The 12973-nt window shown below is 42.9% G+C and overlaps 1 protein-coding gene across 1 annotated transcript in view; it reads left to right on the top strand.

Annotated features, from left to right (window-relative positions):
- Positions 1-12973, top strand: part of ppp1r16a (protein phosphatase 1, regulatory subunit 16A) — a 38368-nt gene that overhangs the window by 16335 nt on the left and 9060 nt on the right. The window contains 7 exon segments of the mRNA XM_034161570.1: positions 4480-5536; positions 6209-6279; positions 10977-11122; positions 11414-11517; positions 11628-11752; positions 11926-12051; positions 12135-12210. Of these exon segments, the coding sequence (XP_034017461.1) occupies positions 5290-5536; positions 6209-6279; positions 10977-11122; positions 11414-11517; positions 11628-11752; positions 11926-12051; positions 12135-12210 (895 nt within the window). The 5' untranslated portion in view covers positions 4480-5289.

Raw genomic sequence — 12973 nt, 5'->3', positions numbered from 1 at the left:
AACTCGGACTTTGGATCCCGAGGCTTGATCCTGAAGGACAAAGACAGGTTGTATAAAGAAGGTTGTACCACAGTTCCCTCACTTTTTAGATGTTCTTCACTAAGCCAAATTTGTTGTTGAAGTTTAGCCTTTGTATAATGGTCTAATATAATGGGGAAGTGTTAAGCTTTTGTTTCAATTAAAAGAAATTACTTTGCAGCTTATGATGAAGGACAAATGGTTCGGTGTGTGTGTGTGTTGAATATAACCTGTAGTGTCCTGGTCTGTTACATTTAAAACCCATGTTCCTAAACTGCCAATTTATTCATTAAATAAAACTTCATTTGTGTTGTTTGAAAATGCCACTCTTGAGAGCCTTAAACCCATGGGGTGATCGAATTTAGTTGCACAATAAAGTAATGGTCATCAATTATTCGCTTTGTTTCTTTTCTTGTACTTAATCACATCTTTCATTTTATGAGGCCTTGTAAAGGTAACCTGTTACAATTATGTAATGTTTTTTGCTGTGCCAGTTTTTTTTTTTTTTCATGTGCCATGGCCTTTGAAAAGTCATTTCACACACAAGAAGCTGTTGTAAATGGTTTGCAGCTTCACTGTCATATAAGCTGAAGGTGAATATTTATGTTATAGCCAAGTGGTCTCTGTGTGTGTGTGCGTGTGTATTTCATGGAGAAGCTGGGGAGAGCTGACATTTTCCATTTGGTATGCTAATGTATTTTGGGTCAAGAATGAACACTGTGAAAACAGAAAGTTGGTACTAGTATTATTTTAGGAGAAATTAGGGATATTAGCTGACAACAGTGAACAATCGGGTCGAATTAGTACGTGCATGTGGTAGTTTGTGCACGTATTATTCGAGCAGTGCACGTAATTTTATACTGCAATAGCACTGGTGCAAGTAACTTTATCCAAGTTTTATCAACTATAAGCACAAGTAGAATGAACCAATAAAGGAATAAATAAGGAAAAAAAAGAATTTCCAGTGTGTTGTCTTCGTCTTCCCTGCGTTTTATGACTCTCATACACAGAGCGAGTTGCTGTGCTGTATTTGTTGAGGAAAGCTGACAAACGTCGCCAGCGGTGCTATCCCTGGATTCACAACATCCTCATGAGACGTTGCCAATTCGGGGAGTTTCATTATTTGCTGCAGGAGCTGCAGCAAATAACTGGAGCTGCAGGAGCTCCAGTTTGAGGACCTCCTGTCCCGTTCGCGCACACATGCAGGGGTCGAAATACATTTTTTAACCTACTTGCACTGGTGCTAGTAACAAAAAATTACTTGCACCAAAAAAAAGTTACTTTCACAACCAAAAGTCAGTCTTATATCAACCTCAAAACTCCTCCTCTGATGTGTCAGACTCTTCCTCTCTGGGGAGAGTTTGCCGCTGCTGCTGCTGGTCTCTCCTCAGTTTTCTTTTTTTCACGTGCGGGCGTGAACGAATCGTCCGTGAAGATTATTTTATTTATTAACTACACAGATGTATAATAAAACAAATGGTGACTGGTTTGTAACACAATTATGACAGAGTTTCAGGGGAGAGAGAGCAAGGAACCTACGGAGCCATGGAAATGTCGCAAAATGTTTTGCATGTGCAGAGAATGTGCGCACATTTTATGATATTGTGTGCTCGTTTTATGATATTGTGCACACGTTTTAAGCATTGTTTGAGTAAAACAAGGGCACAATCTACTTAAAAGTGGCCACAATTTGTAAAACCTGCACTCAATTTTGTCTTGACACATAAATGTTGGCTATTAGCCAACAAACCAGGAGACAGTGTAATACATTTCCCAATTAGAAATGGATCTGGTCAGAGTGTATCATCATGGTTTCGGCGCACAAGGACATACAGAGAACTCCAGCTGCCCAGTATGGCATCATCTGGAGTTTAAGCACATTAAAAAGGATGCTGAGGGCGAAGCGTCTCCCCGTCGTGAGGATGACAATTTAGGTCATATTATGGAGTTCATTTTGAACGAAAGGAAAACGTGTGCACGTTTTATTAATTCGAGGGCTCAATTAAAGGAAAACGTGTGCACGTTTTATTAATTCGAGGGCTCAATTAAAAGAAAACGTGTGCACGTTTTATTAATTCGAGGGCTCAATTAAAGGAAAACGTGCACATGAATTATCACGGCCAGGAAAATGTACGCACGTTTTATTAATTTGAGAGCACGTTTTATTAATTTGTGTGCTCAGTTAAAGGAAAACGTGCGCACAAATGATCATGGCCAGAAAAAAAAATACCTTTAAGTGACCTCTCCTGGGTTCCGTACGTTCCCACGCGCATGTGAAAAAAAAAAACTGTCTGCCGCTGCTGCTGCTCTCCCCTCAACCTCTCCCCAGAGAGGAACAGTCTGACACATCAGAGGAGGAGTTTTAAGGTTGATATAAGACTGACTTTTGGTTGTGCAAGAAACTTTTTTTGTTACTAGCACCAGTGCAAGTAGGTTAAAAAATGTATTTTGACCCGTGACAATGGACATTGTGCTGCAATGCACCATGGGAGTATGGGGTTTTTGGTTTTAAATGTTGTCACTGTGGTTCATGCTAGTTAACGGTGTTGTTAGTGTTATTGATTAATCATGTTTTGTAGTTCAGTTAGTTTAGTCATTTTAGTTCAGTGTCATGTTGCCATTACAATGAGTGAAAAGGATGTTATAATTTGCCTCTTTTACCTCTGCCACTATCTGAACTGCTGCATGTTGAAAGTAAATGACATCTTTTTCCAGCAACGGCGGCATCTGGCAGCTGGCCCGCCCCCTTATGCTGGGGGAGGGCTGACTTTCTTGTGGCACTCCGGCTGTTGCAAAGCATGCATCAGACAGGAATTAATGTTTGACTTTAGGGTTTACAAACATTTTTGACCATTTGGCCTTAACTATGCCAGTAAAGAAATGTTAGCGCACTGAAAATTAGTGGAACTAAATTTAGCGGAAGCTAATTAATCTGCTGATAGTTTTCAAAGTGAGCTGAAAAGCTAATCCGCCAATGGAAAAAGTGAGCTTCACTAATTAGCGGTTGGCAGATTAGCGGAACTGTCCCCACCGCTGCAAATGAATATCATTTGCACCGTGATGGAGCATTGGGTACGGCATTTTGGCCATGTGACACATTTGTGTCTACACGATTCAGCACGTAGGTGCCTCTGTGCTTATACTGCAGTGGCTGGAGAAGGCCAAAAACACACCCACCTTTCACCAAACTCAGACAGATAGATTATTTTGAGAGATGGGGGCGGGCTGGTTGTCTGCAGTGGTGTTTGCCATCCAGGACCCAAGGCAGCTCTGTGGTGTGGTTAATGTGGTGGCGCCAGTGCATGCTCCCAAACTTGACTTCACTTGTTAGTGAGTAGGATGAATCAAAAGGTCTGTGCAGCTATTGGTGGAATTTGGTGAAGTGGTGAATCTTGAGTCAAGTTTGAGGTGGATCCAGGATTTTTTTTTTTTTTTTTTTCTGCAATCTACTTTTTTTTTTTTTTAATGCTTTTGGTTGTAATTCTAGAATTTTGAAAAATAATATATTTCTAAGTTTTAAAATCTGCAGTTTTTGGATTAAACAAACATTGACTAAAAGAACACCTGGTGGGTCATTTCCAGTGTGTCTTCTGTCAATCAGATGCAGACACCAGCATGCTGTCCCAGAGGTTTGGGTTGTGTTTTTGATAGATCTCCAAAGTTTCTTTCCCACTATTTTTAGTAATTAAAACAATGATCAGTAATTGTTTTAAAATGCTTGCAAGCAGTGGTGTGCTTTACCTAAGCACGCTCATATAAGCACCGTCGAATCACGCCATTAAGAAAACAAAAAAGTCATCAGCAGGGCAGGTGACAGACCTTAAACAACCTTAAACCCTTGTAGTAACATCCTGCATTTGTACAGATTTCCTAATATCTGTTTGCTCTCTCATTGGCTGATTGGTACGAAGTTGCGGTCACGTCAGTACCACTGCCCCATCGATCAGCTGGCAGTGTGCCGCAGCGGCTCTGTGGCTCCACTGCAGGCTTATCAGTCTCTCTCTCCTATCTCACTGAGAGCTACTAGTTGACCTTCCTCTCAGCGCTCGCAGGCCCAGACTTAAATAATAAATGGATAGCCTGGAAAGAGCAGCACGAGTGTAATCTGCCCGGGAACCTGATGAAAGGCAGTGAGCAAAAGCTTTCTGACCAGCGGTTCGGACGTAAGCTGAAAGATGTCCTGTAACGATTTAGTTGCTCTTCCACACCGTCTCCGAGTCCGACTCACTTTTGGTGTATTTTCTTAAGTGGGCGGCTGCAGCGTGTGTGATGGACTGGAAGGCGTGTCAAAAAAAACAAAAAAAAAAACACCCTTGCGTTTCAGGTTTCCTTTGGGAGAGGAGTGGGAGCGGAGGGAGTAGGGGAAAGGAGCTCGGAGGTTAAAGATAACTGGATTAGGAGAACAGCGTGCCAACGTTATTACTATAATACTGTCGTCACATTCTCTTTGTCCACCAACAGATGCAGACAGAAGAGATCGGTGCTGAAGACTGACTCATTGAAAGCGTCATGTCTAAGATTCTTCTTGTGAACACCAATAACAACAACCTTGGACTAGTTGCCAGTCACCATCAGCGGCCAGCTGAGGACCGTCAGTGTCGCCTTGAACTTGAACCACAAACCTCATTGTTCAAATGTCCCACTTCTTCATTGCTGGTGGATTTATGAGTCAGTTATACACACAACTACTTCCCCTGTTGAAAGGGTTTTGGCAATGAGTTATCACAGCCTTCAGGTTCCAGCTCCTGCAGCCCTAAACAGCATTAGTCGATATCGAGGGCGGGTGGATGGATCGTCACAGATTGTTTCCACTACTGTGGGCTAGAAGCTGGAATGCTCCATTATATTTTGGGGGTGGTGTTTTCTTAATGTTGTTGGACAAGTTGCCCTCAAATAACATGGATGGAAGGACCATTGTTCAGTTCCAGGACCCCGCTTGGATTATTTCATTTTGGACCTCCATCTTTTGGCTTTTATTCCTTGGCTAAGTTGGAAAATATGGGAAGGCAAAATTGTCATATTTGTATGTCTTTCATATTTCTTTAATTATGGCAGTGTCCATCACCTGACCCCAGGTATTGAACTTCTCTTTTGATGTAGCTTTTTTTTTTTTCTTCTTCTTCTTCTTTTTTGTGACGACTACTCGCTGTCTGTAACCACAGGCCAGTTTGGTGGCCTGTGGCTTTGACTGCCTCTTTAAGGCCAACAGGCGAGATATATGAGAAACTGGATTTGGGGAAGCAGAAATAGACTGATCGGAGAGTCTGTGGCATGGCAGCAGATCACAGCGAGCTGCTGGCTGAAATGGCCACAGTGGGGCGCCTGAGTGCCACCGAACGCATGAAGCATGCCCAGAAACGTCGCGCTCAACAGCTGAAGGCTTGGAACCAGATGGAGAAGGATGCAGTGAGGGGATCCAAGGCCAAAGCAGATAAGAAGAAAGGACGCACAAGCAAAGTGAAGTTCCCCAATGCGGTCACCCTGTTGGACGCTGCAGCACGGAATGATGTCGAGGAGGGTAGGTGGGCTTAACACATGGCGGGAATACACACACTTAAGCAGGAATGTGATTTATTTGATATGCAATACCTGATTCTTAATGATGTGAGAAAATCTGTGGACTCACAAATGGCAGCTCTGTTGCGTTGAAGCCCAAAATCATTTGATGTGGTTTAGTTTATGTTCAGTCTCAGAGCTGTTTGTCATCTGTCTGAACAGTAGGAGAGGGTAGATCAGTGGGGTAAGGAGTTGGTGTCCTAATATATAGACCTGGGGCCCACTGCCGGTCTCCCAACCTGTCTGTAACCTTGGATAGGACATTTCTTCTCCATCGTCCCAGTGCACCCAGCTGTAAATGGGTACCAGCCTCGGCCGGAGAAATAACCTGTGTTGGACGGGCGTCCCATCGAAGAGGAGTCATGGACGCTCATCTGCTTCATGTTATTTATTTGGTCTTTTAGTACCTTTAAACACAAATCCGTTAATAACATCCAGTAGCGCTTTGTTTATATTCTGGATATGTCAGTTTTAATATTTTGCTTCAGTCAAGTTGGTTTAATTGGTTTCATTATTATTGACTATTAATTGTACACATGTACTAAATCTGTATAGTTAACTGAGGGCCAAAGTATATTGCTGTTCTGATCATGTGGCTTGGTATTGATTTTATTTGTTTTTTCTGTCCTTGTAGTGAGGGAGCTGCTGAACTGTGGTGTCAGCCCAGACCTGTTCAACGAGGACGGACTGACTGCTCTACATCAGGTAAACCATGAAGCCCAGTGAGATGCCGGCCCTCAGTAATTTACCAACACGTGGGGGAAATCAAACCCCATGTGGTCTTTCCAAAGTCCACGAGATCCAGATTAATTACTTAACACTGATATTTATTTATTATTTTTGACAGCACTGAGGAAATGGTTCATCTCCTCAATTATTATTTAATGATTAGGTATAATTACTGGGCAGCAGACCTAAAATGTCTTCATCTCACTCGTCTTTTCAAATGTATAAATTCCTAATCTAGGCTCGGAGCCCTCTGATACGTCAACGTATAGATTTTTCCCACACTTGGTGGTGGGTGGAGTTAAATAGCCTGTTCCTGTCTTTCACACAGCTTCAACAGTTGACACTGTTCATAAAACCGCCTTCACACACAACTGTTGCCTCTTTATGGGACAATTGCTCATCGAGAGGTCAATAGAAATGTCGTTCACTGGAGGCACTTGGCAGTGAGTGACGGTGACTAAACCTGCAGAGCTCTCAGTGTGTTAGCAGTCAGCTGTTGTTCCTCCACAGCACCTCCAGCTCTTCTTTGTCTGACACAATGAAGAGCGCTGGCATCCAGCATCTATCATCTTGAAGTCCTCAGACACGTCTGGACTGATGCAGTGGCTGCTTGAGCGCTTCCTCTTCCACCTCCACCTGATGGGGAGGACTTAGGATCAGTGCTGATGGAATCTGAGGCAGCTGTCTTGATGGTTCACCTGTCTCTGGATATTTAAGACTTCTTGTTTCTTGACATCTTTTCCCCACACAAGTGCAAGATCAGTGCAATAGTTTCCCAATGCTTGAGCAGGTTTTTAGGGTTCACTGTGTTCATCCGGTTTAGAAGCTGATGAGTGGAAAGTCCACTGAGGTGTTCATGTTGTGTAGACTTGTGGAGCCACCGAGTCGTGCCTGTCTTTATTTTCACTTAGCTTTAAGTCAGTTTGATGGATTTTGAGCCTGTTGGAGGGTCACATGCAGACTTCACAGTCCTGTAGCCTGTACAGTCAGCGGCTCTGTGGGTTTTTGTTCTGTTTGCAGGTTAATGACTCGTACTGGCTGTTAGAAAGTCATGAGAGATGCGCTTTGAGCACAGAGAACTCTTTATGGACGCAATAAGTGGAAAACCTGTATTTACACAGCAGAGGGCGAGCATTTCTTCAGCGTGATCTCGTGTTTTTGAGGCTCGTTCTGCTGAACCTGAAAACGGGGACATTTGAAATGAGAATGTCATTGTTTGCATCTTCTGTACGTTTGTACAAATTAAACACGGGTTTGCTCACACATTAAATGGTTTATAGTTTCTTTAAACTGCAATAAAATACATTTCTTCAGCATTTAGATGTTCAAAGTACTTGACACTGGTAGTTCAATTAGTATTGAATGAAGTAAAAGCTGTAGAAAAGCTGTGTCCCCTTAAAATGTATTTAAATAATGTGCAGGTTCAAGTCTTTCTATAATATGCTGCATTAGAAAAGAGCAGCAATGGTTAGTGAGGGAAATATAATCTGTTCAGCAGGAGAACAATTTGGTGTTTTCTTCAATATCTCCACCTTGTTTTACCTTAAAACGCTTGGACGTGATTGCAAAAGGCTTTATATAAAAAAGGTGGATTGTGAACAGCTTATGATTTAGCCATGAAAAAAAAAATGTTCAGGCATTTTTGTTTTGTTTTTTGTTTTGCTTATATCTCTGGTGTTGTCATCTGAGCGTTTCTGTCCCTTATTCACCTTCCTGGTCCAGCTGTACGTGCATGAGATGTTGGGATTTACATAAATTCCTGTTCAGAGGCTAAATATTCCTGTCACCAAGAAAGTGGTCACACTAGAATCAACATACTTTTTTTTTCTTTTTTTTTAACTTAGCGACCCATTTAACCTGTTAAAATGCTCCAACTTGATTTCAATTTATTTTCATTTATATAGCACCAAATCACAACAGAGTTGCCTCAGGGCGCTTCACACAAGTAAGGTCTAACCTTACTAACCCCCAGAGCAACAGTGGTAAGGAAAAACTCCCTCTAAGGAAGAAACCTCAAGCAGACCAGACTCAAAGGGGTGACCCTCTGCTTGAGCCATGATACAGACATAAATTACAGGCCAATTCACAAAACGAATATACAAGAAATGCTGTTTGTGCACAGGACAGGAGGGTCTCCAGCACAAATAACACACCCATCTGTGGATGGAGCTGCACCTTAAACAGAGAGAAAAAACAGAATCAGGCATCAGAAAGACAAGAAATACAGTATAATTTGTCAGCATTAAACAAGAAAAACAGAAAATACTAAGGTGATCACCGGCCACTAGCCATAAACTTCACTAAAAGACCCACAATTTAGGTAAAGTTGAGGCTGCAGCACGCTCCATTTCCTAATAAAATGAATTAAAAGAGTAAAAAGCATAAAACAAAACTGTACCAGTATGCTAGCCATACGAAATGGAAAATAAGTGTGTCTTAAATCTGAACTTGAAAGTCTCCACAGAATCTGACCATTTTATTGACGCAGGGAGATCATTCCACAGAACAGGGGCACGATAAGAGAAAGCTCTGTGACCTGCAGACTTTTTATTCACTTTAGGGACACAAAGTAGTCCTGCACCCTGAGAACGTAAAGCCCAGGCCAGTACGTAAGGTTTAATTAGGTCAGCTAGGTAGGGAGGTGCCAGTCCTTGAACAATTTCATAGACTAGTAGCAGAACCTTAAAATCTAATCTCACTGGGACAGGAAGCCAGTGAAGAGATGCCAAAATGTGGTCGAACTTTCTGCTTTGTGTCAAAAGTCTGGCTGCAGCATTTTGAACCAATTGGAGACCCCTAATGCTAGACTGCAGTAAACCAAAAAAAAAAAAACATTCCAGTAGTCCAATCTAGAAGAGATAAACGCATGGATCAGGGTCTCAGCATCAGCCATAGACAGGATGGGATGAATCTTCGCTTGCAACTTGCATTCCTTCTGCTCAGTGCTGAGGGGGGAGTTGAGGAGGAGGGGCTGAGGAGGTTGTGTGTCTCTTTTGCCCTGAAATGTGGCGCTCGTGTGACGTCTTGTGGAAGAAAATTAATTTATAGCGCCTTTATAAAAAAAAATAATAATAAAGATCACAGCAGAAACAAAGATGACCAAACTTGTGTGTGTGTGGGGGGGGGGGGGGTGTTGCTGTGGTTGCTGTTCACCCTCATGCCATCAAGAGAACAAAAAAATGGTGACTTTCCTGATCTGGATCCAGTGTTTGTTAATTGGATGTTTATGCAGGATGCCATAAATAATAATTAAGTCTAATTTAGAATTGTTCTCTGATCTGTGTTTAAGCCCCCTGACACTTGCACAACTTTGATACGCACACTTGCACACATCGTCATGGCAATCCCACCCGCTGTGTTCCCAGCTGAACGTCATGCTTTGTTCCACTGGCTGCCACACGTTGTGCGCTGGACACTGCGTATATAACATAATTATTTTGTAGCGGTTTAATCATTTTCTGTTGGACTTAAGGGTTGAAAAAGCCTTGAATCACTTCCAGAATCACAGAGGAGCACTGCAGCTGCTGCTTCTCTCACACGAGCGATGAACGAGGTGGAGAAAGCATTTGGAGGAGTCTAAAAAGGTCATGTTTATTGTCATGTTTACATTGTCATGGCTTGGTAAAACAGTTGCATGTTCTTGCCTTCTTGTGCGCAGCTGTAAAAGTATGTTTGTGATAGATTTAACATTTCATTATAATCATTAAGACGAGCTGCTCTCTGATGCGGTGCACTGACTGAGCCACTCACACTGTTCAAGCCCCTTTCACATTGGCGTATTAGTAGAGCTGCATATTGCGGCGTGGTTTCATTTAAATACGCCCAAAATGTGCGCATACTCAGCCTTTTTCCGTGTTAGTAGATCTGTGTTGCAGCTGCGTGTGTTCGCTGTTTAATGTGTGCACATAGTCGCGTGTACCTTGGCGCTATTTAAACCCAGTTCACTCCTGCCGGCTGTGCAGAACATCACTGCACATGGAAAACAGTGGACTGTAGTATGTAGCCAAAGCTGCTGTTTTCTGCCTCTGTGGAAGCGCGCTCTGTTCTCTCCTGCACGGCGTGGTTCACGTCAGAAACAGAGTCATTTAACATTATTATTATTAGTGGTTTTTTTTGTTGTTGTTGTTTGTGTGTTTTTGTCTTGGTGAATAATTTTCATTGTGTCCAGATGCTGCTGAGTCTGGCTGTGGTAAAGGCTGCTGTGAATGAAGCGCTGTGACTCGTTAAACTTTTAAAGCTCCGGTTGCTCTGATCAGGTCTGCTGATGATCATCTGATGATCGCACTGACATACAGCGACGGCGCTTTTATTTTGAAGTCACAGCTCTTTTTAGGTTTGATCAGAGCTGATCAATCAGGGCGTTTGGGGCTGTGTGATCATGTTCTCCAGCTGAATCCTCTGGATTCATGCACTCAGTTTTTAGTTGTGTACAGGAGCGCCGTGTTGCACAGACTTGCTTGCAGTAACGCTGTGCAGACCTGCTTAAAACTGTGTCCGGCACTCAATGCAGAAGTTCCCCTCTCACGTTCAGTCTACACCCGTTAATGACGAGTTTACTCTCGTGCACGACACAGTGCATGCATCAAAGTTGTGTAAGTATCAGGGGGGCTTCTTCTCTGTGCATATATGTATATGAGCACACCTTTTCATGTATAACCCCCTACCTTCTCCAGTGCTGCATTGATGACTTTGTGGAGGTCGTGCAGTGCCTCCTGGATGCCGGCGCCTGCGTGAATGCATGTGACAGTGAGCTGTGGACTCCACTGCACGCCGCTGCCACCTGTGGCCACACAGGGCTGGTGCAGCTCCTGGTTCAGGCGTGAGTTTGGCCTTTTAGTTTCTCTCCCTTTCTCTCTGTACCAGGTGCACCATTTCTGTCATTGTTTTCCTCACTGACTTAACAGTAAAGATATGTCAAAAATCTGAAACACTGCAGAGTTTTGTTGACATTTTTAAGGCAAAAGCTGAAGTGACTCTGTGCAGTTTTTATTCATCCTGTTCAGGCTAACAAATGTCCACAATGCAAATAAGGCTGCAGCTCGACTCTCCACTAATCTGATTTTTGTGTGTGTGTGTGTGTGTGTGTGTGTGTGTGTGTGTGTGTGTGTAGTGGGGCTAACCTGCTGGCTGTCAATGCAGATGGCAACATGCCCTATGACCTCTGTGAGGATGAAGCCACCCTGGAGCTGCTGGAGATGGTGATGGCTGAACAGGGTCAGAAAGTTGGCGTCACCAGCATTTGAACGTTTGTCCTTTTTAGCGTTGTTAGCTGTGTTTTATTAAGTGTGTGTGGTGTGTTTTCTTTGCCTCTTCCCTGTGTGTAGGAATAACTCAGGACCAAATAGATGAATGTCGAGGCACTAAAGAGAAGGTGATGCTGGCCGACATTCAGGCTCTGCTTCGGAGCGGAGACGACCTAAATGTACAGGATGATAATGGCACAACACTGGTGAGACAGACGGGCACATGCACGGCGGAAAAAGCTAACACGTATTAGATTGGACAGAGAGAGAATCTGAGCCTAGGCTTACAAATGATAAAACGTGTGCTTTACGTGAACTTATTCATCATCACAAATCCACACACTGCCTCTATGACTGTGGATCTTCACATCTTTCTCAGCTCCACATTGCATCTGCTAACGGCTACATGTCTGTGGCTGAACTGCTGCTGGAGCACAAGGCTCAGATGGAGGTCAAGGACTCGGACGGCTGGACGCCACTGCATGCTGCCTCCTGCTGGGGACAAGTGAGTGCTGCACAAATACCCCCAAAACTATACTAAAATAAATAAATAAACATGCACAAATTTTTAAATACTTTGTTCCAAAGATCCAAATGATAGAACTGCTGGTGGCCCACGGAGCCAGTCTAAATGCCAAGTCTGTCCTGGATGAGACTCCACTCGGTAAGACCAGAACCAGAACCCCTGACTCACAACAATGACTCGTTTACAGGCTGAACACAAAAAATGTATTTATTTTTTTATTTTATTTTGCGTAAATACACTGAGATGATTCATGACCCTGTAGCTCAGGATCTGAATTGCTCAAAGACACATTGGCAGTGATTATGACAGATGTGTGCTTTTTTTTTTTTTTTTTACCTCACATTTACCTTTCTGCTACACTTACAAATAAATATGTGGAAACAACCTGAACCAAGAAAAATGTGCAGCAGTATAAGATTCTGGTTCCTTGTTTGGATCAAATGAACTACAGGTGTGAAAGTGACAAATCCCAGAGGACAGCCGGATCCAAACGGTTTGGACAGTGACTGTTTAAATTGATACAGCACGTCCAGAAAGTATTCACAGCACTTCACTTTTTCCACATTTTGTTATGTTACATCCTTATTCCAAAATGGATGAAATTCATTTGTTCCTCAAAATTCTACTCACAACACCCAATAATGACTACAGGAAAAACGTTTTTATGGTTTGGGGTTTTTTTATGCAGATTTGTTAAAAATAAAAACCTAAGAAATCACATAGGTATTCACACCCTTTGCTCAATACTTTGGTGATGCTGCACCTCTCAAGCTCCATCAGGTTTTATGGGGAGCATCGATGCTCAGTCATTTTCAGATCTCTCCAGAGATGTTCAATCAGATTCAGGTCTGGGCTCTGACTAGGCCACTCAAGGACGTTCACAGAGTTGTCCTGAAGCCAC

The sequence above is a fragment of the Thalassophryne amazonica genome, chromosome 1 (assembly GCF_902500255.1).
Source record: "Thalassophryne amazonica chromosome 1, fThaAma1.1, whole genome shotgun sequence".
NCBI lineage: Eukaryota > Metazoa > Chordata > Actinopteri > Batrachoidiformes > Batrachoididae > Thalassophryne > Thalassophryne amazonica.
This window is presented reverse-complemented; position numbering and strand designations above follow the sequence as displayed.